The sequence below is a fragment of the Lithobates pipiens genome, unplaced genomic scaffold (assembly GCF_037356315.1).
Source record: "Lithobates pipiens isolate NorthernLeopardFrog02 unplaced genomic scaffold, aLitPip1_a1.2 Scaffold_18, whole genome shotgun sequence".
NCBI lineage: Eukaryota > Metazoa > Chordata > Amphibia > Anura > Ranidae > Lithobates > Lithobates pipiens.
In genome coordinates, this window is record NW_027507758.1 from 282,649,266 (window position 1) to 282,673,251 (window position 23,986).

General features: G+C 44.8%; 1 protein-coding gene across 3 annotated transcripts in view; it reads left to right on the plus strand.

Annotated features, from left to right (window-relative positions):
* Positions 1-23,986, plus strand: part of ROS1 (ROS proto-oncogene 1, receptor tyrosine kinase) — a 259,981-nt gene that overhangs the window by 205,627 nt on the left and 30,368 nt on the right. The window contains exon 40 of one of the 3 annotated variants that reach the window (XM_077487055.1): positions 10,755-11,400. The exons of the other annotated variants lie outside the window; for them this stretch is intronic. Coding sequence (XP_077343181.1) covers positions 10,755-10,770 — 16 coding nt within the window. The 3' untranslated portion in view covers positions 10,771-11,400. Of the gene's footprint in view, positions 1-10,754; positions 11,401-23,986 lie in introns of those variants that run through there. 3 annotated transcript variants of the gene reach the window in all.

The window sequence follows — 23,986 nt, forward strand, 5'->3', positions numbered from 1 at the left end:
CCTGATCAGGGTATTGATCCTGAGGTGGGGCTAGGTATCAGACTTGCCGCCGTGCTTGAGGCTATTAGCACGCAAGTTGATCAGGGGATGCCTATATGGATGCAGAAGGAGTTGTTGTATTCGGTTGATGGCTGTTCCAGCTACCTTTACTTAAGGTGAAGGTCTCCGGTCAAAAAAGAAGTCTGGCTGTGATCTGGAATAGTCGTCCTAGGATAGAGTGAAAAATGGAATGGAGGCCGGAGGTAGGGGTATGCTAACCTACGGTTGTTCCTGATTGTTCCAGAGGAAGGCGAAAAACCCCCTGACAGTAGCAGCCAAACGCACCTGACCCCTGTAGGTGGTCGGACGGAGTCCCTGGAACAATCGCTGGGGGGGGGGGGGGAGTGGAGGTGCGAGCTTACCTGGCTGCGGTGGTCCCCGTTAAACACTCTGGTTCTGGTGAATCTGGCTTGCTGTCAGCCTGACGTTTCCGGAGAGCTGTCTGGTTGCCCCTTGCAGTGGGATCTTTAAAATGGAGGGGAGGATGGAGGTAGGATAGAGGTTAGACTCCTGTCTTAACTCCCGTTTTCAACTCCTGGTTATTAACTCTCCACTTTAGTTCAAAAAATCCACTTGTGTTCACAAAATCCACATGCAAGCCACCATCAGGGAGCAAGCTCCTGGAGGAGTTTGTATAACTACCTTTTATACACCTGTGAACAATTAACCCCTCCCCTAAATTGGCAGGAAGAAAGAGGAAAAAAAATGCTGTTTAAAAAGTGTCAGAAAAAAGGTCTTTTAAAAACTGCTAGCAAATGTATCAAATAAAGGAGGGGAGAAAATAAATAAAACACCCCCAAAAACAACACTTGCAGCAGAAGCAGTCAAGCAGAAGCAGTCAAAGCACAACTCCTGGTTATTAACTCTCCACTTTAGTTCATAAAATCCACTTGTTTCACAAAATCCACATGCAAGCCACCATCAGGGAGCAACAGACATGTTTCTATTGGCTGAGAAGGTACTGGAGAGGTGGGGCAGCTATAATCTCAGGATTTTTAGACCAAAATACTGTCCCTGGTTTTACTGAGGCTGGCAACCCTGATGGGGCCCCCTAGTGGCCCGGGGCCCTCAAACAGTGCCCGAGTGGCCAAATGGTCAGTCCGCCCCCTGCTTTGTAGATGAAGCAGTGCCATTATATAAATCAAGATTCCCAAATTAGTATAAATGGAAATTCCATCTTATGACATTGTTTCCAAACCATGCAAACCATTGCATTGTAGTATAGAACTAAACCCATCAATGTATCAGTTTCCCAAAACAGTTACATTCAAGGCGATCATAATAATAATAAAGCATGGCACAGTTGCTTTTGCTCTCAGCTAACTGGTCATATGTCATAACTGGTCATATGTACAGCACCACTGCAACACACAGAGGCTAAGATGGCAGCTTCCTTGATTGTAAAGGACAGGAGGTTTTAGTTCAGTTTTAATAAGTAAATAAAGCTGCAAGTAGGTATAAGAATAATTACATAGCTTGACCCATTTTGTTATTGTTTCCCGAAAACGTGAAGCTCTCACTACTAAAACTTGACGCAAAGCAGCCTGGAACTACGAAAATCACTCATGGACCAGTGATACTGATTTATTGCCAGTGTGTAAAAGTTACAATTATGATCAGTGGGATGGTTCTATTGTTAAACTCTTGAGAAGGAAAGTAGAATTTTCACTACTTTGAGCTGTTTGCCCACTAAATGCAAGTAAAATGTGAGAGCTTAGTACAGGGAAGAAAAGGTTATAAAGCTGAATCCTCCTAAGGCTTTGTACTTTGATCTTTTAATAATTTAAGAGGTAAACAGGTAAAAATTCACAAATAAACTTTTTAACCAAGAAAAACCATCCTTTGAAGGCCTTGTGTACACTGCTGACTAAAAAAACAAAACAGTGTTTTGAGGCATACAGGCTTTTTTTTTTCTAAATGTAGCCCATTGTTCTTACTGTGCCAGTACACAAAGGCATGTAAAGATGCACTATGCATAAATAAGTAAAAGAAATCTGAGTTGCCGGTCAGTATTTTATGCGTGTGCGCATGTAAACGTTAATTTAAAAAGGTTAAAATTCCATTCTGTTAGCTAGAAGTTATTGTACTTGTGTATGTGCATACTCACAAATATGCGCAAAATAAACACAAAAAATGTTGGCCAGGAGTGCTGATGTTTAAACCTCAGTACCTTGTGTAGTATTTCCTGACTGTGATGTAGCTAAAATATATTGTGTATATATATATATATATTATATATATACAGTGCCTTGCGAAAGTATTCGGCCCCTTGAACTTTTCAACCTTTTGCCACATTTCAGGCTTCAAACATAAAGATATAAAATTTTTTGTGAAGAATCACCAACAAGTGGGACACAATTGTGAAGTGGAACGAAATCTATTGGATATTTTAAACTTTTTTAGCAAGGCACTGTATATATATATATGATCTTAACTCTTAAAGAGATATCAGAAGGAGATACATGACACCTTACAAAATATACATCACACACATTTTTTTTTTTTTTTATCTCTGCTACTACACTGAGAACGTATGGAATATTGGTCATTGAGGATCATTTACTAAAGACATAAAGATTGTTAAATTACTTCACCAAAAAAAGTTAAAGCTATGCTAATTTGGATTACTCAATCAAGGGGAAAAAAAAGGATTTTGTCTGAAATAAATGATTAATTACTGGGAAACTGATACTATGAAAATATTTAAGAAAGGTGGAGAGAGGCAGTATTTTATGGCCCAAACCCATGTGCACAATTTTCTGTTTGCTTGTTTTTCTTTTCTTACCAGCAGAGGGAACCATATATACACAAAGAATTATAACATGCTTGTGTGTTATTCCCTATATTGTATTTCATTTAGCAGTGTTAAAACACTCAGTCTACCGTAATGAGAACACCAGACATCCTATTTGGCAACAAACAAATGTTAGCATATTAAAACAATGTCATTTTTATAATTATTACGCGTTAAAATGTTGACATTTATGCATATAATTTTTTTAATTTTTTTAATATATATATATATATATATATATATATATATATATATATATATGTAAGTTTTAAAATAACTTTTTATCTTTGCATAAACAAATTATATCCTTCTTGTAACCAGATATACTGTATAAGATCTTGCAATTTTTAGTGCTCATAGCATTGAGCATTTTGTTACATGACCAAGCAATAAAGCCCATATCATGAAGCTTCTGACAAATGATTGATGTTTGATTAATGATTTAATGACAAAAACCTAATGCCCCAGGATCCATTCAGTCATTACCCACTTAAATGGTATAGAGCACTTCTCCAAGTGCTGTGATCAGTAAATAAACTGACAGACGTTTCACAGTTTTACTCTTACGAAATGACTGATAAACCCCTGCGAAGAGTCATCGCTTCATAAAATATTTAATTATCCACGATATTGCACTTTTCAGTTATTTTATATAACTGGTCTGTGGGATATTTGATGTGTCAGTGAAAAAATACCTGGTAATATTGTTTAATTCATATACTGTATTGTCATCTTTCACCCAGCTCATAAATTATATAACTGTGCAATAATCATAACAATCAGTTAAAAAAGTACAAAATGTTTATTTAAATTTGGCACAGTTAGCCTGCTCACTGATTCTTATATTTATCCTCTGATTCAGATTTAAAGATGAACTTCAGGAACAGAGAGAGAGGGAATGGGGGATCTGTCAATGTAAACAGACAGATCCACCATTCTGTCAGGGAGAGGAGAGAGATCTGCTGTTTCTAGTGCTTAGAAACAGCGATGTCTCTCTACTCCCAGTCACTACACTGCCCCCACAGTTAGAAACACCTCCCAAGGACATACTTAACTCCTTGATCCCCCCTAGTGTTAACCCCTTCCCTGCCAGTGACATTTATACAGTAATCAGTGGCTATTTTTAGCTCTGATCGTTGTATAAATGTCACTGGTCCCCAAAAAGTGTCAAAGTTGTCCGATCTTTCCGCCACAATATCGCACATCGCCACCATTACTAGTAAAAAAAAATAGTTAAAAAAAAATAAAAAAAAAATAAAAAAAGGCCATAAATCTTTCCCCTATTTTGTAGAAGCTATAACTTTTGTGCAAACCAATCAATACACACCTATTGCAATTTTTTTTAACCATGCATGCGGCAAGCCATCACTCCCGAGCAGAGGCTAGTTGCGCCTTGCGGTACTTGGCGATGGGGAGAAGTCTCATGACTGGGATCTCCCCCCAGGCTCTGGGAATCATTATTCCAAAGACCTGTTCTGCCATAATTCAAGTCCTGCAGAAGGACTATATTAAGGTAAGTTTTATCCTTTAACATCACAGTCTATGTATTTAATGTTTGCTAATGTATTGTATTAATTTCATCATTCCCTAATTACCATGATTGTAATATGCTGTGAATATCACTGTCAGGGAAAAAGCCGCAATCTCGCGAGGCACGTTCGTGTTAGCGCGCGTCGGCGCCCACGTAAACGCATAGTAGTTTCTAAACGAACGACCGACGCTACGCCTAACCGGGCGGGCATGCGCAGGGATGTTACGAGTACTCTACGTAGCCGTACGATCGCTCCGACGCGCCCACGACGTGACCCGGTCATCTCGTCTATTTAAACGTTCACCTGACAGAGCCGCATCGCTGGATTATCGTCAGCTCTCCTGTGTACCTGTGCCTGTGATCCTTGTTGACTTGACCTCCTGTGTACCGACCCGGCTTGTTTAACCTGTTCCTGTTGTTCTCCTGGCTTCTACCCTTGGCTTGTACCCGACGTTCCTTGTCTGCTTCCTGCACCCGATCTCGGCTTGGCTCAGACTCCTGCTTCCGGTCTCATCTAAATCTCCGAGGACTGACCTCCCGTGTTTGAACCTCAGCTTGGTTTGACCTCTCTACTGAACTTCCTAGCACGGTTGCCCCGGACTCCTATTCACCAGGCCCTTGTCCTCTGCTGCTGCTACCTGGCAACCTGTGCCACTGTGGGCATTGCATCCCTGTATCACCTTCAGGGTTGTGCTGCACTCGGCCGCAAGGGGAGCCCTCTCAGCATCTCGGCCTCATCTCCCGGACGTGACAGTATAATCCAGCCATGTCAGAGGCCGACAGAGGCAACTCCCCAGAAGAAGCCATTCTACAAGAAGTTATGGCTCTTACGCCAGCTATTCAGGAACTCCAGGAAAGTTATCTTTGGCTGAAGGAACGTCTACAGCACTGTCTCGAATTGCCCACCTCTCCTGGTCAAGTACCTGCTCCAGTAGTCTCAACCGCTCCAGAACCACGAGTTCCAGCCCCAGAGCGTTTTTATGGGGACCGAAAGAAATTCCGATCCTTCAGAAACTCATGTTTCCTATACTTCTCCCTGCAACCTCAGACCTTTTCCTCTGAAGTAACCAAGGTGGGGTTCACCATTTCACTGTTAAGAGACGATCCCCAGACATGGGCCCATGGCCTGCTGGAACACCGCAGCCCTTCGGTAGAAACTCTGGATCTGTTCTTCGAAGCCATGGCACGCCTATACGACGATCCTTTTCGGACGGCAACAGCTGAGGCAAACTTGTACGCCCTTCGCCAGGGCGAGCGACCCGCAGAGGACTATACAGCAGAATTCCGCATATGGAGTACTGACTCCGGTTGGAATGAAGCAGCACTCAGATATCAATATCGGATGGGTTTGTCCGAAGCTCTTAAAGACGAGCTAGCCAGATTAGAGGTTCCCTCTACCCTCGAGGATCTTATCCAACTCACCATCCAGCTAGACAGGCGTCTTCGGGAACGTCAGTCCGAACGTGCTCGGATTCCCTGTTCTTCCCAGGCTCCACCTTCGGTTCACCCAGCAATGACTGCTGTCCCGTATAACATGCCCCGTCCCGCCTTAACCTCTGAAGAAAGACTGTATCGCCGACAGGCACGCCTTTGTTTCTATTGTGGGGAATCAGGACATTTCATAGACAATTGCCCTACAAGACCAAGTAGACCTGTCCTCTGTACCCCATTTCACCTACAGGTGACAAGGTTGGCCTCCACCCACGTCACCCTTCCGGTCACTTTGATGGTAGCAGGCAAGAGGGTCCCGCTACAGGCAATACTTGACTCTGGCGCCTGTAGCTGTTTTCTGGATCTAGCCCTGGCTAAAAGTCTGGCCCTTCCACTCAACCTCAAGAAGCAGAGATTGACCGTGCACCTGGCCGATGGCTCCTTACCTAGCTCTGGCCATGTTACCAAAGAAACCATACCCATCCTAACGATCACTGATTCAGGTCATCGGGAATTCCTAAAGTTCGATGTCCTGAGTTCTCCAATGTTTCCCGTTATCCTGGGGACCCCCTGGCTGCAGGCACACAACCCCAGGATTGATTGGATCAAGAAGGAGGTGTCCTTCACGTCTGCCTATTGCCAACAACATTGCCTGGATCCCGAATCAGGTGACTTGTCCCGTTGTCTGACCATCCAACCCGTACCCAGTCCACATCCTGACATTCCAGCAGCGTACCAGGAATTCAAAGATGTCTTCGACAAGAAGAAAGCCGATATTCTACCGCCACACCGTCCCTACGATTGCCCCATCGAGTTACTTCCGGGGGCCCCCATTCCATTTGGCCGGATATTCCCCCTTTCAGAAACTGAACTTGAGGCCCTGAGACAATATATTGATGAGAACTTGGCCAAGGGATTCATTCGTCCCTCTTCATCCCCCGCCGGTGCAGGCATCTTTTTCGTGGAAAAAAAAGACAAGACCTTAAGACCGTGTGTGGACTATAGGGAATTGAACAATATCACCCTAAAAAACCGTTATCCACTCCCGCTCATCCCCGAACTCTTCCAAAGATTCCACACCTCACGTATTTTCACCAAACTTGACCTACGTGGGGCTTACAACCTTGTCCGTATCCGGGAGGGGGACGAGTGGAAGACGGCGTTCAGAACGAGATTCGGGCATTTCGAGTACCTAGTCATGCCATTCGGACTATGTAATGCTCCAGCAACCTTCCAGCATTTCATCAATGATATCCTCCGGGAACATCTAGACCACTTTGTGGTCGCTTATCTTGATGACATCCTTATCTTCTCAACCTCTCTGGAACTTCACAGAGTGCATGTTAAAAAGGTACTATACATCCTTAGAACGCATGGGTTATATGTCAAGGCCGAGAAGTGCGATTTCGAGAAAGAATCTATTCAATTTCTGGGACTTATTATTACCACAGGTGGAATTGCCATGGATCCCCAAAAGGTGAAATCTATCCTGGACTGGCCCGCTCCCTCCGACAAGAAGGGGGTTCAGAGATTCATTGGGTTTGCCAACTTCTACCGAAGATTCATAAGGAACTTCTCCACCATTGTGGCACCCATCACTCAAACTACTCGTCTACACACCAAATTCCATTGGTCCCCAGCAGCGCAGTCCGCCTTTGACCAGCTCAAGACCCTCTTCACTACCGCACCAATCCTGCAGCATCCAGACCCCGCCTTGCCCTACGTGCTAGAAGTTGACGCCTCGGAGGTGGCCACAGGGGCGATTCTATCTCAGCGTCAGGGTTCCAAGGCTTTACTTCACCCCGTAGCCTTTTTCTCTCGGAAGATGAGTTCCCCAGAGAGGAACTACGATGTGGGGGATCGGGAACTTCTGGCGATTAAAACCGCTTTAGAAGAATGGAGATATCTCTTGGAAGGTGCTGCTCACCCCGTCCTCATTTTCACGGATCATAAGAACCTAGAATACCTCCGTACGGCCAAACGCCTGAGACCCCGACAGGCCCGATGGGCTTTATTCTTTTCAAGGTTTAATTTTCACCTAACCTATCGCCCAGGATCTAAGAATGGCAAAGCAGACGCTTTGTCCCGGATGTTTCCTGATACTCCGGAGGATGCTCCACCCAGTACAATCTTGTCTCCCCAAAATTTTCTACTAATACAACCGGATCTGAGGTCTTCAATAGAGCAGGCCTCTAGCCAGTGTACGGAGTCTGAAGTTTCTTCTCTAAGAAGCCAAGGAGGGCTTTTATGGCATCGAGACAAGATCTTTGTTCCCCGGCAAGCCAGGTTACTGGTATTAAAAACTTTCCACGACCACCAACTAGCAGGCCACTTTGGAGTTCGAAAAACAATTGACCTTGTACAGCGGTCCCTATGGTGGCCTACCCTAAAGACGGATTGTAAAGACTACGTTAACTCCTGTACCACCTGTCAACGTAACAAGGGATGCAACGCCAGACCCTGGGGTCTGTTAAGACCACTGCCAGTCCCGGAGAAACCATGGAAAGAAATTTCCATGGATTTCATCGTAGAGTTACCTCCCTCTGAAGGGTTTACGACTATCTTGGTAGTGGTAGACCGCCTGTCCAAGATGGCGCACTTTGTGCCATTGAAAGGAACTCCCTCTGCCTTGGATACAGCGAAGACCTTTATAAAGGAAATTGTTCGATTACACGGGGTACCTGATAGCATCGTATCAGATAGAGGGGTACAATTCACCTCTAAGTTTTGGAAGGAACTTTGTAAACTGCTCTCGATTGGAATATGCCTGTCCTCAGCCTATCACCCACAGAGCAACGGTCAGACTGAGAGGACCAACCAGACATTAGAGCAATATCTACGATGCTTCTGTTCCTTTTCCCAGGATAATTGGGCTTCCTTGTTACCTTGTGCAGAATTTGCCTACAACAACTCAGTACACGCTTCTACCAATCAATCGCCTTTCTGGGCGAATTACGGATTCCATCCCTCATTTCTGCCTAATGTCATTCCTGAATCCTCTGTCCCGGCAGTTCAAGATAGGGTAAACCTTATTCAGGCAAACTACCAAATGCTCCGAGACACCATGAAGAAGGCTCAGGAACAGTACAAGAGACAGTACGACAAGGGGAAAAGGGTTAATCCCGCCTTCAAGACAGGGGACAAGGTGTGGCTCTCAGCGATAAATCTTAAGCTGCCATGTCCATCCCGGAAATTGGGACCTAAATTTCTGGGTCCTTTTGAGATTAAACGGGAGATCAATCCTGTAGCATTTGAGCTCGTTTTACCTGAATCTTTTAAAATCCACCCTGTATTCCATGTTTCTCTGCTTAAACGTGTTACCTTCAGCCCTTTTTCAGGAAGAGAAGAAGTGCCCCCGCCTCCAGTTCAAGTTGATGAAGAAACTGAGTACGAAGTTGAATCTATCCTTGACTGCCGCCGGAGAGGTAGGACTGTTCAGTTTTTGATCAAGTGGAGGGGGTATTCTGCTGAGGAGAACTCTTGGGAGCCTGCTAGTCACGTACATGCTCCTAAACTTATACACAGTTTCCGCAGCCGGTACCCTGAAAAATGGGCTCGGTTGGGCATCCGGAGGCTGCCCCTTGGGGGGGGGGCACTGTCAGGGAAAAAGCCGCAATCTCGCGAGGCACGTTCGTGTTAGCGCGCGTCGGCGCCCACGTAAACGCATAGTAGTTTCTAAACGAACGACCGACGCTACGCCTAACCGGGCGGGCATGCGCAGGGATGTTACGAGTACTCTACGTAGCCGTACGATCGCTCCGACGCGCCCACGACGTGACCCGGTCATCTCGTCTATTTAAACGTTTACCTGACAGAGCCGCATCGCTGGATTATCGTCAGCTCTCCTGTGTACCTGTGCCTGTGATCCTTGTTGACTTGACCTCCTGTGTACCGACCCGGCTTGTTTAACCTGTTCCTGTTGTTCTCCTGGCTTCTACCCTTGGCTTGTACCCGACGTTCCTTGTCTGCTTCCTGCACCCGATCTCGGCTTGGCTCAGACTCCTGCTTCCGGTCTCATCTAAATCTCCGAGGACTGACCTCCCGTGTTTGAACCTCAGCTTGGTTTGACCTCTCTACTGAACTTCCTAGCACGGTTGCCCCGGACTCCTATTCACCAGGCCCTTGTCCTCTGCTGCTGCTACCTGGCAACCTGTGCCACTGTGGGCATTGCATCCCTGTATCACCTTCAGGGTTGTGCTGCACTCGGCCGCAAGGGGAGCCCTCTCAGCATCTCGGCCTCATCTCCCGGACGTGACAATCCTCTTTGTCCTCATGCATTCTTTTTTGTCCTTCAAGCATGTTTGCCTTCACTAACCTCCCCAGCATGCTATCCTGGGCCAATGCACACCTAGCCTAGTCACATAACAATATATTTTATCCATTGTAGTGCTTACCTTAAACACCCCCTAAAATGTGTCAAAATGTTATTGTTGTCCTTAAATTCAGGAAGAGTGCAAGAGGCTTTTTTTGGGGGGCCAAAACCCATTTAGAACCCTCCCTCCCCCACAACTGCTAAGTCAACCAATACTAATACTCTATCTGCTAACTTTGCCAAACCCATACACACTATAACAACCTCTTTTGTGTTCATATTTATGGATGAATTCACCAAGGCATTTAGTGCAAGTACCTGTCTGAACACTTTCAAATGGTACTGTTTAAAGTTTTGTTCTCCTATTATCTTGCTAGGTAATTGCAGAATGTAAAAATGTGCTTTAATTTGGACAGTGTGTATTCATATTTTTGTATTATGACAATTCTTACCTGTCCATTAGTCTGTCAATAGTGTAAGTAAGTAGTAATGCACATTATTTATGCATTCAGCTCTCAGTGAAGTGGAGAGGGTTTCCTGTCCAAAACATCTACCCATCCCCCACCATAAAATTTTTACAATGGACCATCAGAGGGGGTGAGGAATCTGATAAGTGGACCTTATGTGGATTTCTTTCCAACCCACAGGAATGGCAGACTGTAGATGGGAAACACGTCCACATCGTCCCACCCCCCCCCCCCCCCAACTCAGGGTCGTACTACTTTAACTACAAGGGGTATAGTAGTATTGTGTTCTTGGCAGTGGAGTCGGCGACTTATGAATTCCTCTTTGTGGATGTGGGGAAGAATGGCCGGATGTCGGATGGTGGAGTCATCACCCAGACGGAATTCTTCAGACGGCTCCAGAATGGCAGCTTCGGCTTGCCTCCCCCAGCAGACCACGTGGCGGGCCTCCCATTTGTGTTTGTAGCAGATGAAGCATTTGCGCTGGGGACCATCTGATGTGCCCATTCCCTATGAGGACCCTCACCCCGGACCAGAGGGTTTTTAACTACCGACTGGCCAGAGCCAGAAGAGTGGTGGAAAATGCCTTTGGCATAATGGCCAGCCAGTTCCGCCTATTCTACACTTCAATAAATATGGCGGAATATAAACTAAACCACATTATTCTTTGCTGCTGCATTTTGCACCATTTTTTAAGAAAATATGCAGCCAACAACCTGGCCTCAGTTGCGACTGAGGCCGGCTCAATGGACCAAAACATGACGGCACTTGAACCTGGCTGTCCTGGCTTGCTCCCCCAAAGTGCCCGTGAAGTATGGCAAAGCTATCTGGAGTACTTTGCAGGTAGGGGGGCAATTGATATGCCAGATAATGATTAAAACCTTTTTAAAATAAATTTGTTGGTAAAAACTGAACTCATATTTAATTTGATTTACTGCTTGTATTTCTTTTATCTGTCTCCTAGGTTCTCCAACAGCCTTTTATTTTTGCCCATTTTCTTCAATAGTGCAAACGTAACTTATTTGATACATGAGCTGACAATCTCTTCTTCAGCTAACTATTATATTGTGCTGTGGGTCTGCTACACACACACAATGTTTTTGTTGTTAATGTATGCATTAATGATAAAAATAATCATCCTTTTCAACTCAATTAATTGCTTGGAGTCCCTAAAATTGCCTGATTGGGGCAAATTTTAGAGCACTGTGGGGGTTATTTACTAAAGGCAAATCCACTTTGCACTGAAAGTGCACTTGTAGTGCAAAGTGGATTTGCCTTTAGTAAATAACTCCCATTGTCACTGTAACTACAACAACTTATCTAAAAAATTGTATTGAACATTTAAAGAAGAAGCCACACATTGTTGAGTATAAAACATTTTACTCCAAGCACATTCACATGTGCATTATAAAAGGGTTTTTAAACAAACCAACATCTTTGGTGTACAACATGTATGTTTGACAGCAGATATAGCCTTTTTTGTGGCTAAACAGGCATGTTTAAAAACATAACATCCACATCCCCAACCCAGGAACTTACAAAGTTCAACTTTGATAAAGTGAAGGCCATATGAGACATTAGTATGTCAAAACTGTGTTGATTTTGCCTTGATCAGATGGGGTGATCTCACCCCTCTAAAAGCCAAATTTTGAAGATGCACACAAATTGGGACTCAAAATGTGGATTTCCATCATGATCCCATGCCTAAAATGTGTGTCTTTTCCCGACATCTATTTTGATAGATGTTGAGAAAAGACAAGTGTGTTAACATGTGCTATCTGCCATCATGGAATATCAATGTACGTGTTTTGTGGGTGCAACCCCTTCCTCACAACTAAAGTAGATGAGAGGAAGGGGTTTCACCCCCGAAACACATATTTTGATCCACCATGATGTGATCTCGCACATGTTGACACACTGTGTGCATCTTCAAAATTTGACTTTCAAATTACTTTAAAAAAAAATTGAAAAACATAAACAACAACTACAACATGTATTTTTTTTTTTTTAAGATTTTGGCTAAAACATCAATGATGTTGGTCAGTCTTTTTTTAACATCATTGATGTTTTCCTTGACCGTCTCTAAATCCCAGTTGCACACCATTATTTTGCTGATGAGGATTTGTGCACTTGTACTGTTGAAGAGAGTTTCTTCTTTCACAACATCCACATCACCTAAAAAAAACACAATGTATTATAAATATGCAGGCATACATCTATTACCTGAAGCTGTGGTATCGGACACTGACCTGTTGTGGTCACCATTTCACCCACTTCCTGAACCTCGGAATCAACATCCTCATGTTGTGTTTTGAATTCCCCTTCTTCAGGATATGTGGGGGTCCTGGTGTCCTCAGATGTCCTGATTCTTTTTTTTGTGAATACAAAAAAGGTATACTTATCAGACAGATATTTGAGGTGAGAAATAGTAATATGAAACATTGCTTGGAATTGTTGCCCAATTTTCTGTTTTGGCAGAGGTCCAAGCTGAAGACATGATTTTTTTCCCTTTCAAAAGCTGGAATACTTACCTGTTGTGTGCAAGTTTCACACATGGAGAGACCCCTAGTATCCACTGGAGCACCTGCATGGGACACCATAAAGAGGTTGTTATGGTGTCCCACACTAGTGCTCCTGTGTCCAGATGTGTAAACAGCTGCTGAGTGTCCTCTCCTTACACTGAATCTAGTTTGTATCTCCTTATAGTTACAAACACATCTAGACAACAATGTACTAAACTTCTTTTCATACAAATAGACATGAACAAATGTAGTTAACCTGCATCTGCCAAAAACGTTGGCAGATGCAGGTTAACTAGATATTAGTGAGCGAACGATGGTTAATACTAATGAATACTGTGCCCATGAACCTCAAACTTGCCATTTTAAACTGTGCAACAATAAAGAAAAGCACATACTGAGAAGCAAAGAGGGGTGCTGATGGCCTTTCGGCGTAACCTCCAATTTATCTGTTCTAAAGAAATAGCAGACCCTACGGGTAGATATTTGATCCTGCAGGGCACCCTGTGGGACCAGGAGGTCACTTTGGTTGGATACTACGCTCCTATATCATTTCAGCAGAGGTTTTTCTCCCACCTACTCCAAGTGATCACCAGGCACCAAAAAGGCCTTCTGATTATGATGGGAGACTCCAACTCTGTTTTTAACTCCTCTTTGGACAGGCGTAGTCTCAGGGAAGTGCCTCCGTCCCGTGATGCCTCTCAGGAACAACTATTGCATAATTTTTTCCAATCTTATGGCATGGTTGACGTGTGGCGTGAGCAGCATCCATTGTCTCAGGATTTTACCTTTTTTTCTAACCCCCATCAGAGTTTTTGTAGGATAGACCACGTGTTTCTGCAACTTAGCTCCCTGCCATTGGTACAAAAGATTGCTATTGCCACCTCTCCATGGTCAGATCATGATCCCCTTATCTTTGGAATCACTTTAGCGGGATTCTCCCGCCCGGCCTACCTCTGGCGGATTAACGAATCTCTCCTGAGTACGAAAGCTACATCCTCCCAGATAGAAACTCATATCCAAACTTATTTTGCGGAAAATGTAGGCTCAGTCGACTCTCAAGTCGCCTTGTGGGAAGCCCACAAGGCGACGGTCAGGGGCCATTTGATCCAGATCGCTTCCCGTACAAAACGGGCCAGGGAGCAGCAGATACGAGAATTGACCTCCTTGTTAGAGGCGGCGGATGTGACATGGAAGGCGCACCCTACGGTAACCCATAGGCGGACACGTGACAAATTGGCCACTGAGTTGGACTTGCTCGCCTCTGCTCAGGCGGAAAAGGCCCTGCGCTGGTCCAAGTATAAGTTTTATAGTTGCTCGAACAAACCTGGTCCTATGTTGGCTAGGAAACTTAATTTGGTGGGATGTCCGGGCAGGTCGGTTCGACTACAGGTGACGGGAGGGGGATTTACGTCAAATCCATCTAAAGTAGTAGCAGGCTTTGCCTCCTTCCTCTCATCCCTATATAATAGACCGACAGCCTTCGACCAAGACAAGGCTGAGAGATTCTTCCAATCGATTGACCTTCCTATATTGTCTTTGGCGGCACAAGATAATTTGAATGCTCCTATAACTGAAATGGAGGTCGCCAAAGCCCTAAAGTCCCTTAAGCCTTCCAAGGCTCCGGGTCCGGACGGCTTTACTGGTCTATATTATAAGACATTTGCACCCCTGCTCACGCCCCATCTCACATCTTATTTCAACGCTTGGCGGGACGGTGCGAGACCCTCGCCGGACTCGCTGAAAGCCCATATCTCTATGATCCCTAAGTCGTCTGAGGAAGCCATGGACCCACAGTCCTTTCGTCCCATCTCCCTGTTGAATGTTGACCTGAAGGTACTGGGCAAGGTCCTAAGTACGCGGGTCAACAGATATCTTCAGGCCCTCATTCACAGGGATCAGGTGGGCTTTGTGCCCGGTCGCCAGGCGGGGGATAATGTCCGCAAGGTGGTCCATCTCCTCCATATACTTAATCAGCGCAAAATACCAGGACTCTTGCTTTCCCTAGATATATATAAAGCGTTTGATTCGCTCTTGTGGGATTACCTTTATTTTGTTCTAACCAAATGGGGATTTGGTCCACATTTCCTGCAATGGATCCAGGCCCTCTATTCCGCACCGTCGGCGTCAGTAAAATACGCGGGCTTCCTTTCTGACCCTTTCCCGATACTCCGGGGAACTAGACAGGGCTGCCCCCTGTCCCCGGCACTGTTTATCCTGGCATTGGGGCCGCTGGCGGCAGCGATCAGGGCCAATAGTGATATCTCGGGAATTCCTTACGCGGGCACTCAATACAAAGTGAACCTATTTGCGGACGACGCCCTTTTGACCATTTCAAACCCGCTCATCTCCCTGCCCAACCTGCAACTTGTATTAGACCAATTTTCAGCCTTCTCTGGTCTTCAAATTAACCCCTCCAAAACCACAGCGCTGAATGTTAACCTCCCTCTGGAACTGGTACAGTGACTTCAGGACCATTTTCCTTATCATTGGGCATCTCACTCGATTGACTATTTAGGTGTCAAATTGACTCCAGCCTACTCCTCCCTATTCTCTGCCAATTATTATCCCCAATTACGCATGGTGTCCACCCTTATGCAAGCCTGGCAATTTCCCTCACTCTCCTGGGTAGGGAGGATCTCAGTGGCGAAGATGACGATCCTCCCCAAAGTCCTTTATTATTTTCGCACTTTGCCTGTCCGGGTACCCGCTTTTTTCCTCCGACTCCTGCAGAATAGGATCCTCCAATTTATATGGGCGCGCAAACGCCCCAGGGTACCTAGAGCGATCCTTTATACCCATAGGCTCCGGGGAGGCCTGGGGGTCCCCAATATCTCTAAATACTACATAGCGGCCCAGATCTCCCCATTGACCATGCTTCATGCAACCACGGATGTTCCTCTGTGGGTGCTCCTAGAGGTACCTGGTTCTGACCCGTGTTCACTTCAGGCACTCCTCTGGTTTCCCAGGAATCTACGCCCTCCCTCTCTGAGCCCCATGCTGCTTCACGGTCTGCAGGTGTGGGACTCAGTTCGCTCGGCTAACAATCTGATGTCCCCCTTCCTACCCCTACTCCCCATCACCCATAACCCTCTTTTCCCACCCGGTCTGGTGGAGCCCCAGGCATTCTCCTGGTGGTCTTCGCATGGCTACCCACAAGTCCAAAATTTTCTATCTTCACGTTCATTCCCCTCCTGGGAGAGTATCAGGGAAATGCAGGGGGCGCCGGTCACGGAGCATTATCACTTTATCCAATTAAAGCACTGGATTGTAGCATTGCGCCGCACGTCCACCTATCCCTTCCAAAAAACTTTTTTTGAACATACATGCCATCACTCCCCAGGGTCCCCGGGCCTCATTTCGGCCATTTATGCCTCCCTGAATGGTCGCCCACCATCGGCACCCCTCTCTTATATGACTCAATGGGAAAAGGACCTTCAGGCCCCAGTAGACCCAGAGGATTGGAACAGAGCCTGGCACACGGTCGCCAAATGCTCGTTCAACACAAATACCCTAGAGGCCGCATATAAAGTAATGTTCCGATGGTATTGGGTACCTGCCCGCATGGCTCGGGCATTCCCTGGGAGTACTGACAGATGCTTCCGCAACTGTGGACAGCGAGGTGATGTCATGCACACATGGTGGGCTTGCCCAAGGTTGGTGGGGCTCTGGTCTAGGATCTTTGGCTTACTGCAGACACTCTTTCATCTAACGATTCGAAGGGACGCTAGGCTAGCTCTCCTACATTGCCCGGTTCCTGGCCTGCGTGGCCCTCAACAGAAGCTGGCTACCTATCTGTTTATAGCGGCCAAGCTGACCATTGCCCAAGCCTGGAAGTCACAACAGGTAGATTTTCAAGGGGTTAAGACACGCATGACTGCTATGTTACTTCAGGAACGTATGTCCAGTATTGTCCATGATTCTCATGCTAAATTTCTAAAGATCTGGGATCCGTGAATCTCTTATGAGTTCCCCACGCTTCAAGCGGCATGCCTGGGCTTGGTCTAAATTCCCCTGGCGGGGCGTCCGAGCCCGAGCTTCCCCCCTTCCTTTCCTCCCCCTTTTTTTCTCTTTACCCTTCTTTCTTCTGTTCCCTATCTCTCTTCACTCTCCTTAGTAATCTCTCCCATTGCTAATAAAAACTGTTACCACCCATGGACGGGGGTAGTAGGAACAGGGCTTACTCGCAGGAAATGATAAAGGAACGAGTTGTTTGGTACTGAACCAGTCTAGATTCCATCTCTTGCTCATCTCCCTTCCTTATCTTGAGTTTACTAGAAATATATTGTGATGGTTAGCCCTTTGGGTTTGTATTCACGATTAGTGGCCCCTGCGAGGGCTCACAAGGAGTTGATTGTAATCTCTTGTTTATTACTGTTTATTCAAAAATTCTCAATAAACATATTGAAACAGAAAAGCACATGGAGCTGCACTAAAGTACTAATAATAATAGGAACACATGAAAAATACTTACTTTTTAGAAGCACTTCCTGATCTTTCTATACTGATCGTGCTCCCTCAATTTCAGGTCTGGCCACCGTTTCCTCAATTGCACCTTGGTCGTCGTAACCCAAAATTCCTGTGTAGACTTCTCACAACTTTAGTCATGATCTTGGCCTTTCTCACATTTGGGTTGCTGTACGGTCCATACTTCCCATCATAGTCTGCCCTCTTCAAGATGTCCATCATCTCCACCATCTCTACAAAGGGCATATTTGAGACCTTATGTCTCGTCCTGGATCTGGAACTTCCTTGCTCCGGGCTTTCCTCGTCCTCGTCGTTGCTGCACTCTGCAGGCACCTGCTGTGTCTCTGCCATGTGCTTTCCCTCTGCCCTGAAAGAGAAGAGGCGGTGAATACACTAGAAAGAAGGACAGGGGCGGAGTTTCACGCATACGCAGTGAATATAAAGTATAACACGCGGGTGTCGTACGTATGATCTGTGAGTGGAGGACAGAGGATTGTAAGCACAGATCATGCAAACAAAGGTACAATTTTAACTTGGGGCATCCGTGGTTAGTGGTCTATACTGCTTAAGAAATTGAGGCCTATATTGGGACAAGATTAGGTGAGTTTAGCCTGACATTAGGGTTTGTCTTGTGTTGTGTCTTGCAGAGAAAATGGTTGAAAAATTTACTGACCCAGACTTCCTGCCCAGATTCCTGGACATGTACAGGGAGCTGCCATGTCTCTGGCAAGTCAAAAACAGTGACTACTCCAACAAGCTAAAGAGGAAGGCAGCGCTGGAGAAACTGATGGAATTGGTGAAGCCTGTGTATCCCACAGCAGACATCACCTATTTGAAGGCCAAAATTGCTAACCTGAGGAGCACATATAATAGGGAGCGCAAAAAGGTCAAGGATTCCATGAGATCAGGAGCAGCAGCAGATGACATAAATGTCCCCAGCTTTGGTACTATAACAGACTGCTTTTTTGTCAGACCTGAGTGAACCCAGGCCATCACTATCTAAACTTCCTTCCACACTTCCTTCAACATCAGATGAGGCTCCTGAAGTACAACCTGGGCCTTCCACCCAGGAAGAAGATGTGGAGAAGCCCTTGAGCCAGGTATAGCATTGTTGAACATATTTCTTGAATGATGTTAACTAGATGTTATTGATCACTAATTTCTGATTTAGCAAAGTGGTTTACATATCAACAGACAATAGTAGCCAAAAATGATTGGGACAAGAATGAAAAATGCTGGGGTCAGAAGGATAGTCTTTTTTATTTGTTAACATTCAATTTGCAACAGTTGTGAGCTCAAAATTGTGTGTGATTGATGAACAAAAAATTAAAACTATGTACCATTTTCATACACAGGAAAGTCTCAGCCAGGAGGAGGCCCTGGCAAGCAGCCTGACTGAATCACAGGTTCCTCCCCTCTGTCTTCAAACCAAAAGGACCAGGAAGGTCGAGGAACCTGGAGGAGTCAGTGACTACCTTAACTCGCCAGGCTACTGCGGTACTAACAACGACCCCTGGTAGCCCCGAGTTGTATGGCTATCTGACAGCGAGTAAACTGGAACGCATGGAGGAGGGCCAACGCCTCATCTTCAGGCCCTAAACAAGGGGATGAGGGGCCAACTCACAAATAAAAGTCACCTGTGTGAGTTGGACCATACTCCTCCACCACCTCCAGCAACCCCACCCACCTCCAGCAACATCACCAACAATACAGCCAACAATACAGCCACCCAAGAGAGAACATAGGCTGCTGCTCCCAGTCACTCAGAGTCCTGTACCGTATTGTGCCCCCTATTAAATGGACTCCTCAGGTTACCAATTTTGCCAATCAAATAATTGATGTCTGCCCTGGGGTACAAAGGCTTCACCAATTCCAACTGTTTCTCCAGCGTCCTCTTTATTTTGTTAGGACCCCTATTAAATGTCTAATTTTTTTTTTTTGACAAATACTTGGCTATGTGTTTTACTTCAAAAAGGACAGTTTGTTTTAAGTAGGCAGGTACATTCCAAAAATACAATGTCAAATGAACAAGGGACACCAACATAGTTGTATCTCTTTGAAGTTAAAAAATACAAGATAACAATGGTGTTGTGTTAACTTGACACACAAAATGAATAAAAAATATTATGGAGATCACTAGGAAAAAAAAAATGATTCTGAAGATCATGAGAAAAAACAAAAAGCAAAAAATATATGGAGATCATGAGGGAAGAAAAAACAAAGATTATTCATGAGATCACGAGAAATAATAAAAAAAACAGTTTGGCAGAACTCTTTGAATATCAGCAGCAAGGAAAAAGAATCATTATTCTAGCATTATAAAGAAGAGGAGAATGCGCTGAATTGAGAGATTTCAAAATTTGCAGTGTGATGAATATGCTATCTCCATTACGAATGTTGGTTTTACAAGACCGATCGCTTCCGGCTTGTACTTGATTCCGAGCATGCGTGGACTTGTGTACACACGATCGGACTTTTGTTGGTGGAAAATTTGAGAACCTGCTAAGAAAAATTTTTGGGGCGGAAATTCCGACAGCAAATGTCCGATGGAGCATACACGCGGTCTGACTTTCTGACAACAAGCTCACAACGAACATTTCCCAACGGAAAATCCGATAGTGTGTATGCGGCATAAGACTGGGATGAGATTAAAGCTCATGTGCGTGTAAGGGCAGATGTGCCAATACTTTTGGTAATATAGTGTGTGTGTGTATATGTATATATAGATAAAATCAGACAGCTTATGGTGAGTCACTGAACTGGACATGGGCTGCTGCATACTGGGTCAGTATATTTTTCAAAAGGAAAACAGCAATGGCACACAATGTATTTTTGTCTTTATACTGTAAAATAAAGTCTTATATATTTCGGGTCACTTAACCTGTAGCGATAATTTTTTTTTAACCGCTTCGCGCCGGCCCTATAGCCGAAAGACGGCTACAGAGCGGACGCTAACTGCCGGGACTCCCTGGACGGCCTCCTGTTTACTTCCGCAATGCGCGCTCCCGGGAGCGCGCATCGGGGAAGTTCTGTGCTGGCCGTGTCTCTCGGATCGCTGTAAACGGGCAATCACAGCGGCCGTTTACAGCGCGACTGGCGTGTTCAATGAGAGATGATCTCATTTGTAAACATATGAGATCATCTCTCAGCGTCGTTCTCCCTCCTCACACAGACAGCGTGTGAGAAGGGAGAGATAAACGGCTGCAGCGGCCGTAAGTAAAAAAAAAAAAAAATAAATAAAAAAAAGTGCCATCCACCCCAGTGCCATCCTGCCCCAGTGTCATCTTCCCCCAGTGCCATTCGCCCAGTGCCATCCCCCCTAGTGCCATCCTCCCCAGTGCCACCTGTTAGTGCTATCTGTCCCCAGTGCCACCTGTTGTCAGTGCCATTTGTCCCTAGTGCCATCTGTCATCAGTGCCATGTATAAGTGCCATCTGTCATCAGTGCCACGTATCAGTGCCATTTGTCACCAGTGCCACCTGTCAGTGTCACGTGCCATCTGTTGTCAGTGTCACGTGCCATCTGTTGTCAGTGTCACGTGTCAGCAATGCCACTTATCAGTGCCATCTGTCATCAGTGTCACGCATTATCAGTGCCACGTATTAGTGCCATCTGTCATCGGTGCCACGTATTAGTGCCATCTGTCATCAGTGCCACGTATTAGTGCCATCTGTCATCAGTGCCACGTATAAGTGCCATCTGTCATCAGTGCCACGTATACGTGCCATCTGTCATCAGTGCCACGTATAAGTGCCATCTGTCATCAGTGCCACGTGTCATCAGTGACACGTATAAATGTCATCAGTGCCACGTATCAGTGCCATCTGTCATCAGTGTCACATGTCATTGTCCTGATGCTCCAGGGCCTTCAAAAGTGTGATAGATAGTCAACAAGTTAGATGTGTAATTTATGCTCCTAGAACACTTGATGGCGCTCCCTGCATGTTGGGTCTCTCTAAGTGGCCAGGCTGTGAAAAAGTCCCACACATGTGGTATTGTAATACTCAGGAGGAGTAGCAGAATTTTTTTGGGGGTGTCATTTGTGGTATACACATGCCATGTGAGAGAAATAACCTATTACAATGACAATTTTGTGGGAAAAAAAATAAATAAATAAAAAATCTTAATTTTGCAAAGAATTGTGGGAAAAAATGACAACATCAAAAAGCTCACCATGTCTCTTACTAAATACCTTGGAATGTCTACTTTCCAAGAAGGGGTCATTTGGGGGGTATTTGTACTTTCCTGACTTGTTCGGGTCGCAAGAAGTGAGATAGACCACCAGTACATCAGATGTGATCAATTTTGTATGATTCGCACCACAGCTTGTAGACTCTCTAACTTTCACAAAGACCAAATAATATCCACTAATTTGGGTTATTCTTACCAAAGATATGTAGCAGTATAAATTGTGGCCAAAATTTATGAAGAAAAATTAATAATTTGCATAATTTTGTCACAGAAACAAAGAAATATGCGTCTTTTTTCATTTATAGCGCAAAAAATAAAAACCCCAGAGGTGATCAAATACCACCAAAAGAAAGCTCTATTTGTGGGAAAAAAAGGACAAATTAATTTGGGTACAGTGTTGCATGGCTGAGTAATTGTCATTCAAAGTGTGAGAGCACCAAAAGCTGAAAATTGGTCTGGGCAGGAAGGGTGTTTAAGTGCCCAGTAAGCAAGTGGTTAAAAGAAACCTATGCTTTGCCAATGCAGAGCAACTCTGTAGGTTTCCTTTAAGCCCCGTACACACGAGAGGGATTAAGTCTGACAGACCTCCAAAGGAGTTCCGCCGGAGTTCAGACGGAGTTCCGACGGAGTTCTGGCGGACTTTTCGACCGAACGGACTTGACCACACACCATCACACCAAACTCCGACGGAGTCGAACGTGATGACGTACGACTGGATTCGACGTAGGAAGTTCATAGACAGTAGCCAATAGCTGCCCTAGCGTCGGTTTTAGTCCGTCGGAGTAGCACACACACGAGCGAATTTTTCGAAGGGGACCGGGTCCGGCGGAGTTCCGTCGGGAAAATTTGAAGCATGCTTCATTTCTAAAGTCCGTCAGACTTTAGCGGAGCTAAAGTCCGTTGCAGCCCACACACGATCGGATAGTCTGACGGACTCAGTCCGTCGGAGTTTGGATGTCGAAAAGTCCGCTCGTGTGTACGGGGCTTTAATGTTCTCTTCCCCAGCAGTATATACTCTCCTTTCCTTCTCTCCCTTGCTGATCTGCTCAACCATTGGAAGCTAAGAAAATACTTCAGAGAAGGTTCTGAATCTCTTTCCTTCTTCACATGTGACACTGATTGGTCCAGTGCTTTTCCATTGGGCAGGAGAGGCAGTCACACCATCTAAGCATGAACTGGAGGTTTATCTAGAGCAGTGATGGTGAACCTTGGCACCCCAGATGTTTTGGAACTACATTTCCCATTATGTGCATAAGCATCATGGGAAATATAGTTCCAAAACATCTGGGGTGCCAAGGTTCACCATCATTGACCTAGAGCTTACACAAAGCTTTCATTCCTCAATGTTGATGGTTGAATAGAATGGAGTGAAGGAATGGCAATACATGCTGCTGCTTGGGACCGGCTGAACACCAATAAAATCAAAGCGAACAAAGAGAAAAATTCACAAGTGCTTTTTTTTTTTTTTACCACTTCTATTCCCTTACACTTGCTTTTGAAATTTACAAATGCAGCAATTTAGAAATTGGATGAAAGGTTTAGCACTGGGAAACACTGTTTGAAAGATGAAGACAGAAAAAAAAAATGCCATTCAGACATTGCTGGACTGCATGCATGTAGACGAGAAAAATGATATTTTCTTTGTTTGTCCAAAACGCTCTAATGTTTCATGTTGTTGAAAAGAATTATGAGGTATATGAACTAAAAACTGTTATCACATGTATTAATTGTATACTGGTATCAAAATATGTTATTATTTATAGATTTATAGTATAGGTCTTTTAAAAGAAGTTCTAAAGCTTACTACAATGGTAAATAAGCATATTTATTTTCCAAGTTGGATAGCAATAGTTACTGATGTTTACATGCAGGTGGAAACTAATGCGCCTACAGCTTCTCTACATATTAAGACAAATACATTCACATTATTCCTACTCACTACTACAATACAATACAATTAAATGAAGTCTGACACTAATGGTATAATATTGTAACTCTATCTTATTTGTATTACGTTGCTTTTCCCATAAATGCACACTGTAGTGATTAGATACTGTTAATTTCAACATTTCAGAAATGTGTGCCTGTGTATATGCACACTGCCTCTTAAACTTTAGCAGTAAAATAACTTTAAATTGTGATAATTTTGTCACCTCTGCATGTCCACATTATCCTAATACCAAACATGCTTGTAGGAACGCAATCGTGCCCAGTGTTGGAGGGTAGAGGGCTATTTAT